Source organism: Lathyrus oleraceus, chromosome 5 (assembly GCF_024323335.1).
Source record: "Lathyrus oleraceus cultivar Zhongwan6 chromosome 5, CAAS_Psat_ZW6_1.0, whole genome shotgun sequence".
In the NCBI taxonomy this organism is placed as follows: Eukaryota; Viridiplantae; Streptophyta; class Magnoliopsida; order Fabales; family Fabaceae; genus Lathyrus; species Lathyrus oleraceus.
In genome coordinates, this window is record NC_066583.1 from 153527322 (window position 1) to 153546069 (window position 18748).

At 35.9% G+C, this 18748-nt stretch overlaps 1 protein-coding gene and 1 non-coding gene across 5 annotated transcripts; both read left to right on the top strand.

The window, feature by feature from the left end:
- The first annotated feature begins 769 nt into the window (after positions 1-769).
- On the top strand, positions 770-876 carry LOC127088755 (small nucleolar RNA R71). The gene has a single exon (XR_007790574.1). It is a non-coding gene; the product is annotated as a small nucleolar RNA R71 (small nucleolar RNA).
- Positions 877-7266: 6390 nt separating this feature from the next.
- LOC127079500 (zinc finger CCCH domain-containing protein 38) lies at positions 7267-16485 on the top strand. Of its 4 annotated transcripts, none has more exons than XM_051019884.1 (6): positions 7267-7430; positions 8005-9542; positions 10760-11139; positions 11645-12963; positions 13126-14129; positions 15913-16485. In XM_051019884.1, the coding sequence occupies exons 3-6, from the start codon at positions 10799-10801 to the stop codon at positions 15940-15942; spliced, it is 2694 nt and encodes an 897-aa protein (XP_050875841.1). In that variant the 5' UTR covers positions 7267-7430; positions 8005-9542; positions 10760-10798; the 3' UTR covers positions 15943-16485. The 4 variants fall into 4 exon arrangements, with proteins under 4 accessions (XP_050875841.1, XP_050875843.1, XP_050875842.1 ...); XM_051019886.1 differs by having other exon boundaries at positions 11648-12963; XM_051019885.1 differs by lacking the exon at positions 8005-9542.
- Positions 16486-18748: the final 2263 nt, after the last annotated feature.

Below are 18748 nucleotides of genomic sequence, written 5' to 3' on the forward strand. Positions count from 1 at the left end.
GGCAGCAGTAGACGCTTGTTGTTGAGCTACTTGCAAGATTTGTGTTTCAAGCATTTTGTTATGGGTAGCCAGGGCATCTACTTTACTTGCTAGTTGTTTAATCTGTTCGCTAGTGTGTACATTCTGGTTTAAGAACTCTTTATTGGTTTGCTGTTGAGAAGCTATGAAGTTCTCCATCATGATTTCCAAGTTGGATTTCCTAGGAACGTTATTGTTAGGTGTAGATGGGGTCGGCTTTTGATGTCCAGGTGGTACAGCTGGAGCTTGACTGGGAGCTTGACCTGGTGCGTATAAAGCGTTGTTACTTTTATACGAGAAATTATGATGGTTCTTCTAGTTTGAGTTATAGGTATTCGAGTAAGGATTTCCTTGAGCATAGTTCACCTGTTCTGTTTGAATTCCTGTTAGGAGTTGACAATCTATAGGAGTGTGACCTTGAATTCCACAGACCTCGCAATTTTGAGTTACGACAACCACGGTGGCTGGAGGTGATACATTTAAACTTTCAATTTTCTAGGCAAGAGCATCCATTTTTGCATTAACATGATCAAGGCTACTTATCTCGTACATGCCACTTTTTGTTTGAGGTTTTTCTACCACTGTTCGGTCGCTTCCCCACTGATAATGATTTTGGGCCATGCTCTTGATAAGTTGATAAGCGTCGGTGTAAGGTTTATCCATAAGCGCACCACCGGCGGCGGCGTCTATTGTTAACCTTGTGTTGTACAAGAGACCATTGTAGAAGGTGTGAATTACTAACCAATCCTCTAAACCATGGTGTGGGAAAAGTCTCATCATGTCCTTGTATCTTTCCCATGCTTCGAAAAGAGATTCGTTATCTTTTTGCTTAAATCCATTTATCTGGGCTCTCAACATAGCTGTTTTGCTTGGAGGAAAATATCGGGCAAGAAAGACTTTCTTCAACTCATTCCATGTGGTGACTGAGTAGGAAGGAAGAGACTGAAGCCATCTTCTAGCTTTATCTCTTAACGAGAAAGGAAAGAGACGAAGTCGAATTGCCTCTGAAGTGACACCATTAGCTTTAACAGTGTCAGCGTATTGGACAAATACGGATAAATGAAGGTTTGGATCCTCGGTAGGATTTCCAGAAAATTGATTCTGTTGCACTGCCTGCAACAGCGAAAGTTTAAGTTCAAAGTTGTTCGCTTCGATTGCGGGTGGAGCAATACTCTAATGCGGCTCATCCTGCGATGGAGCAGCGTAATCTCGAAGAGCACGAGCTGGTTCGGCCATCGCTGGTATCGTTAAAGGAAGGAGATTTTTGAGATCAGGAACTTCGATTGGAGGAAGATTGTTTCTAGCACGATACTCCCGAATTCGTCGTAATAATCAGAGATATCGTTCGACGTCATTGATTCGTAAGTAATACGGCTCGCCTTGTGAGCGAGTGTGTGGCATACAAATCAACGAAAAAGGGAAAAAATAAAATTTGGCTTAGTCTCTACTGCGTAACAGAAGAGTTACGATATCGACTAAATAAAAGTCCCCGACAACGACGCCAAAAACTTGATCGCGACTTTATGAGTCTATTGGGGTACTAACTGAAAGCGCACAGTCTAATCACGTAGTTTTAAAAGATATCGATCCCACAGGGACTTAATGAATCGATCTACCGTTTTTTCTAGGGTTACTGCGTAAAGCTAAGGCGGATGATACTTTAATGATTAGGGGGAAAAAATAAAACTAAATTTGGATCTAGATAAAATATCAAATAATATGGATATCAGTATGTAGTTCGTCGTATTTGGGGAATCAAATCTTCGTTGGTCTTTTTCTTAATTTTAAAATAAGTCTTTTCAGTAGACACTATTAATTAAAAGTCTTTTCCTCAAACTCTCGCTCTGTTGAATCAGACTATGACTTTATATTTTAACGTACGCTCTCACTATTTCGTTAAGTCTAAAATCACTTTTGAAAATAATAGAATCTATAGAAACTCCTTTTGAGAAAATACTAACCGTTTAAACACCCTCGTCTCAAACTCTCGCTCTGTTGACTTAGATTATATGATTAAACTTAAATGCTTAACTCTCGTCCTCACATTTAACTTTTAAAAATAATTTTTGAAAATAATTAGAATTTAATTAACCTTAAAAATTGCTTTCGCCCTGATTTAAAGTTAATGTTCAATTTACACTGTCCAGTTAAAAACTCAAACCGTCGTTCTATTGATTTTAACTTCTTTATGTCTTTTACTCTCGTACAAAAACCTTGGTATTAACTTTGTAAATTAAGACTAGAAAAAGAGTGACTATATTCTGAAATAAATTTAAACCAACTCAACTTTGATTCCTTTATTCCGCTTACTTTACATACTGATATCTAAATTAATTAGCCAGACATGATGAACATGCATAAACAATAATCATGCATAAATACGGCCATATCAAACAAACAACATATATAAACAGCGGAACAAAGCATATGTAAATTAAAACGATAAATCAATTAATTAATGAACCTGGAAAAATACTAGAAATCTGGATTTTATCTCCTACACTTCGATGCTCGAACACTCCACCACAAGTCGGTTGGATTTGTTCTTCACAATTCTTGATCAGATAGGAAAGTAAAAATAAGGAAATAAAATACTATGATCTAACATAAGGTTAGATCCAGTAAAAATTACACAATAATTTCTGGTGTAGAAACTGTCGTGAGAAAGTAAATTGTATGCTTCAGAAATTAAACTAGAAAAAAATAAAGAAATAAATTGCTTGAAAAATTAGAATGCTGGAAAAATTGTACGGGGCCGAGAAAACTTCAATTGACTTTTGTGAGGTTTATTTATATTCACCTCCCAAGATAACCGTCTCCTAGAATGTGTCTTCAGTATGGTCCAAGCGTCTCCGAGTGCATGAGAGATTTTAGGGGAAACCGTCCATTCCGTTACGCACGTAAAGCCTAAAATATAGGAGTGGAATGTGTGACGTCCGTCACACTATGTGTTACGGTCGTAACACTAGGTCTTAGGACGTGGCGATCGGCACGTGCTTGTTGCGGTCGTGACAACAGTTTTCTTTGTTCCAAACGTGGGCTGGGCTTTGGTGCTTCAGCCTGCTGCTTTTTCTAGAAAATCTTCTTTTTGCACCCCTTTTCTTTCTTTTTCACATGTGCTTTAAATAATGATACCTGAAATAAATAATAAGAAAATGTCGAGTAATATCGAATAATATAAAATAAATTGAATCAAATAACGATATAATTTAATTAAATCAAGTCTAAAAATGTGATATAGTTTCATGTTATCAAAACCTAAGTATTAGGGTTTGATGGACTTGACTAACCAATGATGGAAACCAAATGGAATATAAGCTCAAGCCGTATCTCATGTGAAATTAAGTAAATGTTCACTAATGAAAGCATTTGACAAAGTCTTAAAGTGCAAGGAAGCCCTACCTTAATTAGGTTGAGTGAATTATTTGTAAAGTAAAATGGCATTCTCGTAAAAGTATATGGCTAAAGCGCGCGCGCGCACACACACATACACACACAAACATATGCACGCGCACACACACTGAAAATATATTTTTAAACTAATTTTTCTCTAGAAAATATTTTCTATTATTAATGAATACAACACAAATTCTAAAACATCTGTTTTCTTTGTGATCATGTAAGGTAACGACGAGTTCGGGGTACGACCAAATAGATCAAATCCCTAACATAAAGACTCAGGGGTGTTATCAGAAACACAATAAACATATATGACTAAAGCAATCAAAACCCCGCAATACAGAACATATGTAACACCCCAAATAAAATAAGAGGATTATTCAAATTAAGTTAATAATATATTTAATAATTTAATTAAATAAATTGAATTATTGGATTATTATTATTATTATTATTATTATTTGGAATAATTATTTGGAAAATATATATATGTTGGAATAAGAGAAAAGGGTTTTCATTTTTGGTAAAGAGTTTTTCACGTGAAACAGAGAAGCGGCTGAAAGGTGAAAAGTGGAGAAAGGGCAAAGAGGAAGAGCTAGAGAGCAAAGGTTGAGGAACGGAAAAGCTTGAAGCTCGAAGATTTGCCAGATTGTTCAGGTAAGGGGGGTTTATCGTCGTTTAATGGGTATTATAGATTAACATGTCATGGGTAGTGATAGCCGTTGAATTGACCCTAATTGGGATTATGAATGCTGTGAAATTACGTTGGATGAAACTGTGTTTAGGCTGTAATTGAATATGTGTTTGGGTTAGTTGTGAATTTCCGAACGTATAGCTTTTTACGGAATTGGAATCGGAGGTCCGGAAGTCCTCCAACGGCGGAAAATGCGGAGAATTCGGCATTCTGCCTTGTGTTAGCGCAGGAACTGCTGTTTTGCCTGCGTTAACCGGTTAACCCAGGGCGTTAACCGGTTAACCCAGGGCGTTAACCGGTTAACACTGTTATATTTTGTAAAAATGTGTTGTTTCGCCTGCGTTAACCGGTTAACCCAGGGCGTTAACCGGTTAACACTGTTGCGTTTTGCCAGAAATGTATTTTTGTCCTGCGTTAACCGGTTAACCCAGGGCGTTAACCGGTTAACACTGTTGCAGAGTGGGAAAATTGATATTTTTAATGTTGTGAACATAATTGGCGATTAGCCTACTATCGTTAATTTTGATGAGTAATTCTGTTGGGTTATGCTATGAAGTGTTGATATAAATATGTTGATAAGTTGTGTTAAAGTTGTTGAAAATACTGAGTTGTAGGCTTGATGAGCCAAAGTTGATTATAAGTTGATTTTGTTGAAAATACTGAGTTGTAGGCTTGATGAGCCAAAGTTGATTATAAGTTGATTATGTTGAAAACCTTGTTGTGTTGCTATTATGATTATGTTGTCGAAAGTTTAAAGTCGTGTATGCCATGTACATTTCATATGCATTAAGTCGGAGCTTTGCTCACACCACGTTGGCCTGGATTGGCAAAAATTGGAGCTTTGCTCACACCACGTTGGCCTGGATTGGCAAAATTTTAAGTTGAAAGTTGAAGGCTTATGCCTTGATGCCCACTAAACTGGCAATGATTTTAAGTTGGGAGTTTTACTCCGAATGGTACCACATGCATGACGAGTCGAGTCTCATTGAGTTGCATTTTATGTCGTTATTGAGTTGCATTTTACGTTGTTATTGAGTATGATATTTGAGTTGATGTGCCGTTACTAAATGCATGATATGATTAGGGTGATTAACGTGTAAATTTACTTAACATAACATGATAATTTATAATGTTTGTTATATCGATTGAGGAACTCACCCTTACAACTATTTTTTCAGGTAATGAGCAATGAGTTGAGTAGAAGCTAGTGCCTGGAGTCTAGTGTAGTCTACGTAGTGGGTCGTGCTCTGATAGATGTAACATCGGGACGGGATGTTTTAATTGTTTATTGTTGATTGTTGAACCTTTTTACCTGTAAAACGTTATATGTTTTGAATGGTTGGTTGATTCTATCCGCTGCGAATTTTGCAAAAATGTTGTTTTGATTAAATAAAGAGCATGACAGTTATTATGGTGTGAAATGTTGTGTGACATCCTTGGTGCATGATTACTCTGATATATATATATTTGTTGTTGTTATTAAATATTTGGGGTATTTTAGAAGGGTGTTACAACATACACATAAAGAAAGTGGTAATTTCCTCTAAAATGACTATAATCAGCCCACCCTCTATTAGTATCTTGCCACTTAAAGGGTTGTTGTGTGTCTGCCACACGTCAAACTCGGATCAGGTTTCACTTGGAGAAAAGGGGTATTGACCCTTGGTAGGGAACAAACTTATAGATGTCCAATATACTTTGTGGGAAAACATCACAAGTTAGTGCAAAGTCTGTAGTAGTTGACTCGAGATCAATTTCATACGTCTTAAATAGGTAAAAACAATATCACAATGTCAATTTCATGTACTCACACTTCAAAAAGTAATAAAGCACCATCAAAACTCCATACCGCCTCAAGAAGACACTGAAGTGTTTTAGCTTCTAAAGATCATTATGAAAGAACCTGCAAAAAGACATATGTATAATGTGGCACATTAAAGGTGCACTTTCCCAAGGAGACCATTAGGGTTTCCATTCGAGTTGGGTTGTGACCGACACGAAAGGGCAAAAACGACAAAAGTCCCGACACTGCCAAGCATAAATAAAATCTTGTGGCCAATTGTTCTGGGCCGCCTAGAGGAGCCAACAACCGTGACCTAGAGAAAGTAACAATTTGCCCAATCGCCTGCATCGTAAGGATATTGCCTTGGGGAAGATCGTAAGAGATTCAAGTCCAAAATACATCAAACGACTCCCTGTACATCATACACTTGAAGAATAACCCGTGGTTACAACCACTTCACTATATAAATGGAACAAACACCATTATCTAAATACACAATTTTAAATTCAAACTGCATTCACTCATCTCACTCACATACTAAATTAAACGTTTGAGTGCTAATCTTACACGTTAACCCTCTTCACGACATCAGAAGTTCAAATCTACCATTGCATCTCGCAACTTGAACTCTCCAATCAATTATGATTCCATAACGTAACAAAAATCTACGTATACAATATAAAATATGAAAACATATTTTAGTATGTATATATCATGATCACCATTATTCTCCGATCAAATGATAACAATGTGTTAAACTTTGTAACATGACACCTCCGATAACTCTTTACCGCATAATTGTATAACAAAATCCACTGTTGAATTGAAAGTCATTATCATATAGATCATGTCTATAAAATTTAGTATCAATCGGAAATCATTTGACATGTCAATGAAATACATAAAAACTAACGTCTTGCAAAACTTTATGAAAATCGTTAATTTTTATCATTTTCTTTAATATATCAAATGATTTTTGATTGATGAAATTTTTATTAACGTGATCTATATAATAATAGTTTTCAATCCAACGGTGAATTTTATTATATAGTTATAGAATGATGAGTTATGGATATATCATATTACTAATTTTAATATCATTTGATCTGATATCATATAAAATGAGATTATTTTGTTAGTGAATAAAACAAACAAACTATTACACCCTTTAGAAAAGGGAATACACACTCACACATTTCAATTACCATTTTAAAGTGATCTGAAAAACATTAGCATTTTAAAGTCCATATTAAATATATAAGTGTTATTACTTTTAAAATTATATAGTCATTAAATAATAAATACGTAATAGTTTTAATAATGATACTGGGTAGTAATTAACTATAAATAAATAAAGTAAATAATTGTACGAAGAGAGAGCAAAAAGCAAAGTTAAATGCATCACATACTAGTTGACGAAACAGGAACGAATCTTCGTTGCTCTCTCTCTCTGCTCAAAGCTTCGACCTGACAAAATTCCGCGCCCACCTCTAGGGTTTCTGTCTCCACTCGCCACCCACTGTTCATCACTCACTTGTGAGTTTTCTCTTAACCTTACTATGCTTCCATTCTTCCATGTCCTATCTAGGGTTTACTCTATCGCTCTTAATTTCAATCTCGAGCTTGTTTTGAAACCTAATTTACTTTATCGTTAATTGCTTTTGATGCGTATCTGCTTCAATTTGAATGTTATGGATTTCCGAGTTTATTGCTTGTGTATGGATTCGTACTGTTATCTATGTCGTTCATGCGGAAAATTACTGCGTATACTTTAAGATTTCCCCATCGCTAATACTGAGTGAATTCTGGAGACATGAAAATGAGGTACCGGTGAAACCGCCACCGTCGCAAATTCTTAGAGCTTCCCTTCTTCTAATCTGTCGTTGTGCTTTAATATTATTATCAACATTATTTTTTAACCCAGAGCACTCCTTTATTCATTTAGGGTTTCATCGATAAAACTAACTGCCTGCGTGACCCAGATGCTAAGATATTAGTTATAGGTAGTTCCTTAGTTGGGTCGGGGTCCCTTCCTATGTGATTTAGTTCTATGTATCTCAGTAAGAGTACATTATTCCAAGTGCTAATATGAGATACAATTTTTCTGCAGTAACTTCATGTGATCAATGCGTGGAGGTGTTACCGAGTTCAAACAAAGTAGCTGACATAAATGTTTCAAATGGCGTTTGATCTTTCCACAAAAGCAGTATTGGATATTTAACTCATTAGTCAATTTGATATTGGATAGTCTTGGAAGGGAGAAGCCTTTATATATTCCGAGATAGCAGAATAAACCACTGGCTAGTTCAATGACGGGAAATGATGTGTCACGTTATCTTATTAAGTTTTACCAGACTCATTAGTGCCCTATACACATCAATAAAGAATAGTATGGGAGGAAATCAATGCAATACACATTGTAGCTTTGATCTGAATTCAAGTGGCCAATTGTTGAATGTGTTGAAGACTGTATAAGATGCTTCGAATCCTAGATGTTATAAAAATGCTGTACAAGTGCCATCACATCACAAATATAGATCTTTCATTGGTTGAAGAATAATCATAGGCGTTGGATGAGCTAGACTTGTGTATTTGTCTGACCGGTGATTGAAAGCGTCTTTGCTCAAATAAACTGACATCAATTTGCTAACTTGGCATATGTTCTCCTTAATATGACTACACCAACTAGTTACATATGACTAGGAGGAGTCTCTATCTGATTTTAGACTTGCGAGCTAGTTGCATTGCTAAAGGTTTATGTATTTATTAGGTTTATGCATTCATTAAGAAATGCTTAGGTTGAGTCGGATGTATCGTATAAGGAAAATATGATCGAGAGCAAACAATATCAGAGATGCTTGGTATTATGACCGAATCTTGTTATCCCAATTCAACCTGGCAAAACCATCTTGTCATGAGCCAATTATATGACCTTATAGGACACCCTTTCAGCCTTAGTTTTTGTTTATCAAGCATTTGCCATTACTGTGCTATTGAGATCCTCTTTACATGTTAATCTGGTATTGCCAGTGAATTCTACATACTCGACTTCTCCCATTGGCAGTAATGAGGCTCTTTTTGGAAGTTTTTTTCATTGCTTTATACCTCATTTGAGATTTCATTGGCTCGAGGACGTTGAGAAAAAAATGATAACTTGGTGCTACAGAGACCGTTCCATGTGTTCTAGGGATCAGAGATGAAGAAAGATGTGGGAAAATGGGACGGAAATATAAAGTTTCACTCTAAGCTGTTTTATTGGAGGTCATGCATAGCTATGATTTTTTATGCTCTTTTGCTACCTTGGCTAAAGTACAGGCTCTTTTTTCCGTGGAATAAGGATTTCTTCTGCTGCAATGGAGAAGGCAGGGCAACCTTCTCCATCTTGGTATATTTAATTCTAACGAAATTGGCAGTTTTGTTATAATAAATATATTTGTATTTGATAGAAAAATCAAGAGAGATTGAATCACCGTCGGTGAGAAAATTTATTAAAAAGAAAGTAAAGAAAGATCAAAGCTCCCAGCCAAAGAGCAAACATCTGGTCCCAAGCTCAGCTGAAACAGTGAAAGAAATTCCATATCCCTCCTCTTCATGACTAACCACCCTGTTTAGAAAATCCCCACCAATCTGTTTTCTTACTTGCAACAGGTATTAATCCCCACCTATCTGCGAGAGTAGACTTGCATAAGCATTTTGGGCTTAATATTAATATCTGTGTCGGTTGTCTACACTTTTGTTTTTTTTAATTATCGTAACAATGATCAAACACACTCATTTTTACAGCTTGGACTTATATTTTTTCTTTTTATTGATGGGTGATATGCTCTTATACACTCTATCCTCCTTATTGATTAGTTTTATCATGGTTGGAAGAATTTTTAGGCGACTCTTTATAAATCTGTTTTGACTCTTGTGGTGTTGTATTCAGTCTTGCTTTGAATGAGTATTTCTACCTCCAAATTTAGACTTTATCCCAGACCTTATTTGAAGGTGGAAAGTAGGGAGGGTAAATGAAAGGTTGGAGTTTTTGTTCTCTTTTTACACTGTAGAGAAGGTAGATGATCAATGGATTAAAAACTAATTTCAATTCTCTTGCATATTAGGAACAAAATTCAAGGAATATAATCATTTATGATTATGATTAATGCCCATCATTAATTTTTTAAGCAAAACATAATGGTGTGAACAAAATCTGTAAAACTCCATCAACATTTTTAGCATGAAATCTGTTTGTTTTTTAATTATTCACAATGCCATTCATATTGTTTGAACTATTGGCATTGTATTTGCGTCAAAACATCACCGATTTTCTATGACATCGTAAATGATAAAATTGGTTAGGATAAATTGTGCCTCTTAATTAAAAAGTATTGTGTTGATTTATTCCTCAAATAAGTCTTATATCAACTCAGACCCTCTTTTTCTTATTTTTATTTATTATTATTATTATTATTATTATTATTGTTATTTTTAATCTTTCTAGCATGTTTAGCATACATGATCTATAGAACAGATACACTTCCTTTTTTGGCGCTAGTTGAAAATCCCGTTGGTTGTTCGTTATGCGAATATATGTCTGTTGTACTGTATGATATCTAAGCTCAACCCTTGACACACGATGTTTAATTGGATTTATTCCATCATAGAACTTGAAGAAACAGCCGAAAATGCTATGGAATGAATAGTATTTTTAGCCAATTGTTTCTCTATGGGATAGATGTTTTTCTGCGATGCTTGTTTTTTATTGACGCTTCTGGTGTATTCTTTCCTAGTTTTCCTTGTATCTTATAGTCATGTATGCAAAAGTTAGTTGAATGAGGATAGATTTCAGGTTTCTGGTGATTGATTATTTGTTGTTAATTCAGAGCACACTGCATTATTCAAAGACAAGCTCTTTTGTTGACATGAGTGGAAGTGATAGAAAGCGCTCTTCAAAGTGGGATTTGAGTGATGAACCCAAATTCACATCCGGTAGCAAGCAAATACGGTCTGGGCGGTCCTCTGCAGATGTTGCTGGTAGCAATAGTTCAAAATGGGCTTATTCAGAAGGAAATGATAAATTAAGACCTGCTATGGGATATTCATCAAAGGAATATTTTTCTGGAGATAGATGTTCAAATGAGGAAGATGCTATGATTAAAGACCATAGAGTGTTGGACACAAGAAGAGAATGGGACACTGATGGAAGTTACGAGGAACGGAAACAAAAGAGACACAGTCAATCTCCTAAAAATGCTTGGAGCAGGTCAGTCTGATTTTATTTTCTGAATATATATATTGATGGAAGCTTTATATGCACTTTTTTTTTTCCGATTTTTACTGACATTTAGACATAAAGGCCTTATGGGCCCAATACCTCAGACCTCGTAGTCTAACAGTTGTATCTTGACCAAAATGATAGTTTTATCTTCTGGAGTAATGATCAGAAGGTGGGAGCTTTAAAGACAAAATTTACCATTTATCGATTATGCAATGTTGTGTTTCTTTATTTTGGAGGATGCTTCCCATGTCTGTATTTGTGTCAGAATTTTTTTCTTAATGAGTGTTTGCTTTGATTTTGAGTACATCCTTGAACTCAGTTTATATTTTTGTGAAGGTATTAATTGTTTTAGAGTGATGTCATCCTTTCCACTGTTGAATATTATTTAAGATATTGCTGATACTATTATGGCCATTGTTATAATATTTCTTGATGCAGTTGTTTTATTTTTTGTTTTAACTCTCTTCCCTTGAATTTTGGTCATTGTCAGAAGCAGTCGGAGCCGTAGCCGTAGTCGGAGCCGGAGCCCTCCTCGTGGTTTTAGGCGGGATTCAGGAGTTGATGATAGAAAAAGGATTAGGGTTGGAGGATCAACACGACCATGCAGAGATTTTGCTGTTGGTAAATGCAGAAGAGGCAGTCTTTGCAATTTTCTGCATCATGATAACCAAAATCATGAGGATAGTTGGGAAGGCAAACACAGGGAAGATGGAGCTCCCAGATACTCCGCTACCTATGAGAGCGGCGACCATTCTCTTAAGAGTGGTAGATCTAACAAAGCTTGCATAAATTTTGCAAAAGGCAGCTGTAGAATGGGAGCATCTTGCAAGTATGTGCATGATAACGATTCTGATGGATATGGTAAAGTTTATATGGATGAATTCACTAGAGAAAGGGAAGATGGAGGAGCTCCTAGATATTTTGCTGCCCATGAGAGAGAAGACCGTTCTTTTAAGAGTGGTAGATCTAATGAAGCTTGTATAAATTTTGCAAAAGGAAGGTGTAGAATGGGAACATCTTGCAACTTTGTGCATGATAATGACTCTGATGGATACGGCAAAGTATTTAAGGATGAATTCACTAGAGAAAGGGAAATTGACAGAAGGCACAGAGATAATTCTTTTGAGCAGAGTGGCGGGCATGTGCCTAGCCGCACTAGTGATACTCCTTGCAGGTTTTTCGCTAGTGGAAATTGTCGAAATGGTAAACATTGTAGGTTTTCTCACGATAGGCCATCATTTAAGAGCCCTAATAGAAGATTAAGGGATGATAGATGGGCAAGAAATCCAGGTGGAGATTATCAAATGGATAGACGAAAGTTGAGTGATTCCATTAGTCCAAATAGAAGGCTAAGAGATGATAGGTGGGGTTCAGATGGCGACATGGCTGATCCAGATAGAGTCAGGGACAGTCCAAAGCGGAATGATACAATTTCTGTCTCTGATACAGCAAATCTGATGGAGAATAAAAGTGGAAATGTAGGTGCCACAGAGCCAGGATTTACTGCTTTGCCTATGACTGATGAATGGCATGGTTTAGATAAGAGTAGGCTGCATTGTAAACCACCAATTTCAAATGATAAGAAGGAAGCCAGTCGTTGGATAGCAGGAAATACTGGTGCCAACATGCACGGCTCCCAGTCATTAGGCACAACAGACATTTGGCCGGGTGATGCAGAAATGTCTCCTGATTGGAAGTATAGGACAGGATCTTCTAGCCATATGGAAGATGCACAGAATAAGCATGGTATAAGCCAGGGTGATACGTATTTAGCCATCTCTGAACAGGACAGAATACAGCTTGCTCCAGGTAAAGCACATGCTTGATGCTCCTCTAACTGTGCAGCCCTTATAAATTTAACCCAAAATTTAACAAGTATAATGTTGCTTAATTAAAATGTGATGATAAATGTGAAAAATAGTTTTGCAGATTCTCACACAGACCTAATACTTTCTACTGGTGTTTTTCCAGGACAAAGCATCAACCAGAATGCACAGAATGTAAATCCTTTGCATACTTCCAGCAGCCATGCAGTTGGACAAAGTCAAGTGGATGTTCGTGCTTTTCCTTCAAGAGAAGGAACTGTTGATGCTACCCACAGCCAAGAAGTATCCACTGAGAAAAAGTACTCTGTGGAATCAAATATCATGGATTCGGGCTTATCACAAGTTGGTTCAATAAATCCTCCAACTCAAAACACGGTAAGCAATGAACAGCTTGCCCAACTCACGGATCTCTCAGCCTCTCTGGCTCATATCCTTGGATCAGGTCAGCAGCTTCCGCAGCTATACGCTGCCTTAAATTCTCACGAACTAAAGCACAGTCCTTCCCAAGCAAATACTCAAGTGCCTGTTTCGATCACATGCATCAAGCCAGATCCTGCTGTTGGGCTCCCAAAGCATTATGAACCAATGATTGGTAGTAATGAGCAAAAGAATGCTGATGCAAGTGGCATGCCCCCAACCATTCCTCCAAGTAAAAATATTGCCAAAGTAGAAATGCTGTCACCGTTGTCTAATTTAGGAAAACAAAATTATGGGGATTCTATTAAGGGTGCCTCCTCAGAACTTATCAAGAGTGATAATCTAATCCGTTTGCAGCCTGGTCATAACACAGTGCTTTCTAACAATGAAGAGGTAGCCAAGGAAAGGAAAAATTCTCAAGACGGTCCTAAAAGTACAAAAGAGAATGGTCCACAAAACATGGACCAAGATGGTAAACTTGATGATGACAAACAAACAAAGGATATGAAAGGGATTCGTGCATTTAAATTTGCACTGGCTGAGTTTGTTAAGGAGCTTTTGAAACCAGCCTGGAAAGAAGGTCAAGTAAATAAAGATGCTTATAAAACAATTGTGAAGAAAGTTGTTGATAAAGTATCGAGTACCATGCAGGGGGCCAACATTCCTCAGACACAAGAGAAAATTGACCAATATTTGTCATTTTCAAAGCCAAAGGTTAACAAACTTGTACAGGTCAGTTAGTGGTGGTAACTTATTACCATTTTGTTTTTGAAGAATTCCAAGTCATCTCCATTTTCTTTTTAAATATGAAGGTGCATTTAGATTAAACTCTGGAAGTCATTGCATTTGTTGAAAGCTTAATCTTTATGTTAGATATCTTCTATTGTTGAAAAAAAATATGGTCCTGTTTATATAATTTAATGTGTGAAAAAGACTTGTAAAAGAATTAGTAAGGGAGGGTGTACAAAATGGATCATCCAATTTTAAAAGAAGAGGGAGACCAGAGAAAACTACATGTCAGTACAATTTTAAAAGAAGAGGTAGACCAGAGAAAACTATAGGTCAATCCATTAAATATACTGATTTAATTAAACTTGATTAATTACATGGCGTTGTTTGACCCATGCATCAAGCTTACAGGGTAAAGGCTTTGCTGCTACTGTTTGCTAATAAGTTTACCAATTTCTTAGCTCTTTGTTTGACTGCTGTTAAGAGTCCCACATCATGCCTGAAGATATATTGTTTAGTGGGAACAGTGTTGTTAATAGCAGATCAGGGAAAATAGCGGATCACCAAAAAACCAATAAGAGAAATATCGGATAGCATAGCAGACAAATAGCAGAAGCTGCAAAGCGGTCAAAATAAATAATTATATATAAAATAAAACATGTTATATACAAATAAAAGCTATATAAACAGATATTAAAAAAATATGAGTGACATTAAACTGTAAATCTCAAAAGTTAAAAATGACTTAAAACTCAAAAGTTAAGCAATTCAAACTTTAAAACAACTAATAATTGGTAGTTCTAAGTCTAATTAGTGATAAAAGATATAATTATTCTCCTTTTACCCAACAAAATCATTATTCTCATTATTCTCATTTTTAGATAGTGAGAGGCATATCCTGTGGCTTCTTCAGTTGAATCATCTAAATAAATGTTCTCAAATTCTGCTTTTGATTCTACCAAGACAAGATCTTGCAGTTCAACCACATGCTGCCTTCCCTTCCTAGATGAAGAACCATCAGCCGAACTCTTCTTTGTTTTAGATGAGTACCAACAACACTAGGGCTGAGAGATACTTTTCTCTTTTTAGTTTGTTTACCTAAGTAGTGTGGGTTTAGGTAAAATTATACATATTACTCACCAACTTAGCACTCCACCACTTCATATGGTATTTTTTAAAATGTTTTTTGATATTGGTCCTCCACTTATTATAAATAGTAATAATAATAATAATAATAATAATAATATTGGTCCACCGCTAAAAAAAGCCTACAACATTAGCTAATTCCAAAATGCCATACCCGTTTATAAGAAAAGTGCCGCTATTTTGAGCGTAGCTGAGTCGAAATGCAATACCGCTTTCGTATTGGATAGTCAAAATTCTGATACGCAACACCGGTATACCGGCACTATAGCGGATATTTAACAACACTGAGTGGGAGCAATTCTTACATTACAAGTCGGTTTTGTAAGGTTGTGTTTTGGTCCAATCACAATTTTAGGATGATATATTCAAGCTCCGTTAGACCATCTGCCATTAGGTTTCTATTATGGGACCATCCGTAAATTTTGTTAGGTTGCGTTAAGTTCAATTACAACCGTAATTGCCGTGGAAAGTTTAGATATGTATATTTGTAATGTCTCACCATATTTTGCTATTAGAGATATATGTTAGCTTCTGCATCAACATTGCATTCAGAAATTTTCTTGTCTACGGTGTGAAACGAAGACTATTGATTTCTTGTTGCCTTTCAATCTTGTCATATAATCCGTCTCTTTTATTGCAGGCCTATGTGGAAAAGGCTGCGAAGGGTTAGCAGTATTATAGTAATTTGGCTTCCAAATTTATTCAGGTGTTTATTCTCTTCAATGTGCACACTTCCTTACCTCTGGAGTTGTTTTTGCCCTTTATTCGCTTCCCTGTTCCATATTTTTGCATCTTTTGTGAACATCTAAAAGATTTTCTTTTTGGCTTTAGTTTCCCCTCATTTTTGTGGGATAAAATGTCGTCTAGTATTTGGGCAATCAGTTTGTAGCTTTAACGTTAGGCAATTGCTACGTGGTTTTTCTTTTCAAAATTAGTTTCTATTGTAACCATAGTAGACATCCGTTTTGTTTTTCTCTCCAAAGACATGGAACCAAAAGATGATCAGGCTTTTAAATTGGATGCTGATTCTTTCAAGCTTGGGTTCTTGTGTGAGCTCGAAATGGTAGTCTTAATTGTCATTTGTCTGTCTGGTTGTGTGGCAGTCAGTCTATGTCTATTTAGTATTTATAACCATTGAATCCATAATTTTGTCCAGTTGTAATTTTACTCAAACTTAACGTGTTACAATAGAATCGGATTTAAAATTTGACAATTTTATGTTTGTTAACACTTCCTAGGTCCCCCGTTTAGATCATTGCATTACCTCGTATGTAAATGGTTCACATATCACACAGAATCTACTTCCTTTTCTTCCCTTTTCCCACCCTTTCTCATCTCATTCCCAACCCTTCAACACCCTTCACCCAAATGGAGTAGATTTGGTGTGGTGGGTGTACCATTACATATGGTAAATAGAACAAGATCTATATTACTTGTTCAGTATAGAATTGGGCTAAAATATAAAGATGGAATTAAGTAGATTATTGTAGGATGTACTCAATTCTATTTATATTTTTCAGACATTTTTTTGTTGTATTTGGCATAAATATTTCAATAGTGTATGTATTATTTTGGTCATATTTATTAAATATTTTATTTTTAAAAAACATTTAGCATCAAAATTGAATTTAAACTTTGTTAATTGGCCTTGAACTAAAGGGGGCTATTCCTTGGCTTTCTTTATATATGGGAGCATAATTAGCATGACTAAAAAAGAACATATATTTTGAGCACAAGAAACACGTCTTTGAAATTAATATTTTATCATTTAAGTTTGACAATTCTTTTTTTGATAGTTTTATGAGGACGTTACACTCTTAAATGATATTTTTGAACATAAAAGTTATTATCTTTTTGTTATATTTATATATTTTTTATAAATCTCTTTTTAAATGGCACTTTACAAACTTCTCATAAAGAACAAAATAATTTAGTTTAAGCCCTATCAATAGCAACAACTTTTGAATAATGGAGGAGTTTTTGCACAAAGCTCTTTGTTTTTGTCGCATCCATGCTGTAATCACTGGTTAAGCCACTAAATGGGGGATGCATCTAAGTCTTTTAGACCGTCGTTGTGGAATATTCTCACTAAAGGTTAAGCATCCGTTACTGTGAGAAAGTGGATCAGATTGAAAAATGACTTATAAAAAGTCTCTCTTGAAGGAGGAAATCAATTGTCAAGTCTCTTTTGAAGGAGGAAATCAATTGTCACAATGAATCACAATGAATGAGAAACCTTTTTAGGAACTGTGTAACCATTGGAAAGGAACTGTGTAACCATTGGAAGGAGGGGTTAGTTATTAAACTCATTGAAAAGAATATTGACTATCATTTAATGAAGGATATGTTAAAGAAGATGTGAAAATTTATCGGAGGTTTTGAGATCATGGACGTTGAAAATTGTTTCTTTATGGTCAAGTGCGAACTGCTCGCAAATAGGAAGAAAATTGTGCTAGAAGACCCGTGCATGTTGTTTGACCATTATTTGACAGTGGTTCGAAGGACTTTAGACTTTGCATCTCCTTTAGCAAAAGTGGAGTAGACTCTGGTTTGAATTCGATTTTCTAGAGCTGAAGAAAGCATCATGTTGATCATCTATTTTGACGACAGGAGAATGAAGATTGATTGGTGAGACACCGATAGATGCACATATATGGATCGGAGGGTCAACTTGAGGAGGAGGAATTAGAGTCTTAACTATCATAGGAATGTGAGGATTATCAGTGTTAGCATGCTGATTCATGTCTTCTTGCATCTTTGTCATGATATCTAGGCCCCTAGCGACTGCTTGGATTGTCTCCATCAGTTGCCCCACTCTGGAACCTCACTTGAGATACTTCCTCTTGGAGTGCGACTTGGTTTTGTTGGAGTTGCTCCATGATGGCTTGTTGGTGTCTTCGCGTATTGTACCGGAAAGTCAGTTTTGGTGTGTTGTTCTGATCAAGAAAAGGGTGGATGGATGAGTTTTGTTTTGTTTTATTTATTTTTTAAAGATGCAAATGATGCATGAATTTTTATTTTTATGTTAATGCAAAGCTCTTTAGTTAATCACGTTTATTCATTGCAAGAAATACTTAATTATTTACGCTTGCAATAAAAAATAAAGGAAAGCACACTAGAGTGGATCATGAAAGCTTTATTCATCCTTGAAGGGAAATCAAACATGTTACAAATTCATGGAAATTGCAAAGTACAAGTAATTGAGACAAATAAACTAACTAGATGTCAACCCTAAAAGTGATCCCTTGAGATTTACGGAGAGTCTCAATGTTAGTGATGAGTTCGACCATTATCGTTTTGCAGAATTTGACGAAATGGTAGACCTCCTCAGGGGTATTATCTGGGCACATAATTAGATCAGCCTCCTTCAACTTGTCGGAAAAGTCTTAGAGAGCGTAATTTGTTAGCACTGTCATGTTGGTGTATTTGTCCCTCCACTCGTTGTAAAGGGTTTGGAGATTGTGGATGATTTCACC

What these genes read in the sequence shown, in the direction of transcription:
- LOC127079500 (XM_051019884.1), top strand. Translation starts at nt 10,799, where the DNA reads ATGAGTGGAAGTGATAGAAAGCGCTCTTCAAAGTGGGATTTGAGTGAT. An exon ending in CAGAATACAGCTTGCTCCAG is followed by an intron (nt 12,964 to 13,125) that starts GTAAAGCACATG and finishes GTGTTTTTCCAG; the next exon opens with GACAAAGCATCAACCAGAAT. An exon ending in AGGTTAACAAACTTGTACAG is followed by an intron (nt 14,130 to 15,912) that starts GTCAGTTAGTGG and finishes CTTTTATTGCAG; the next exon opens with GCCTATGTGGAAAAGGCTGC.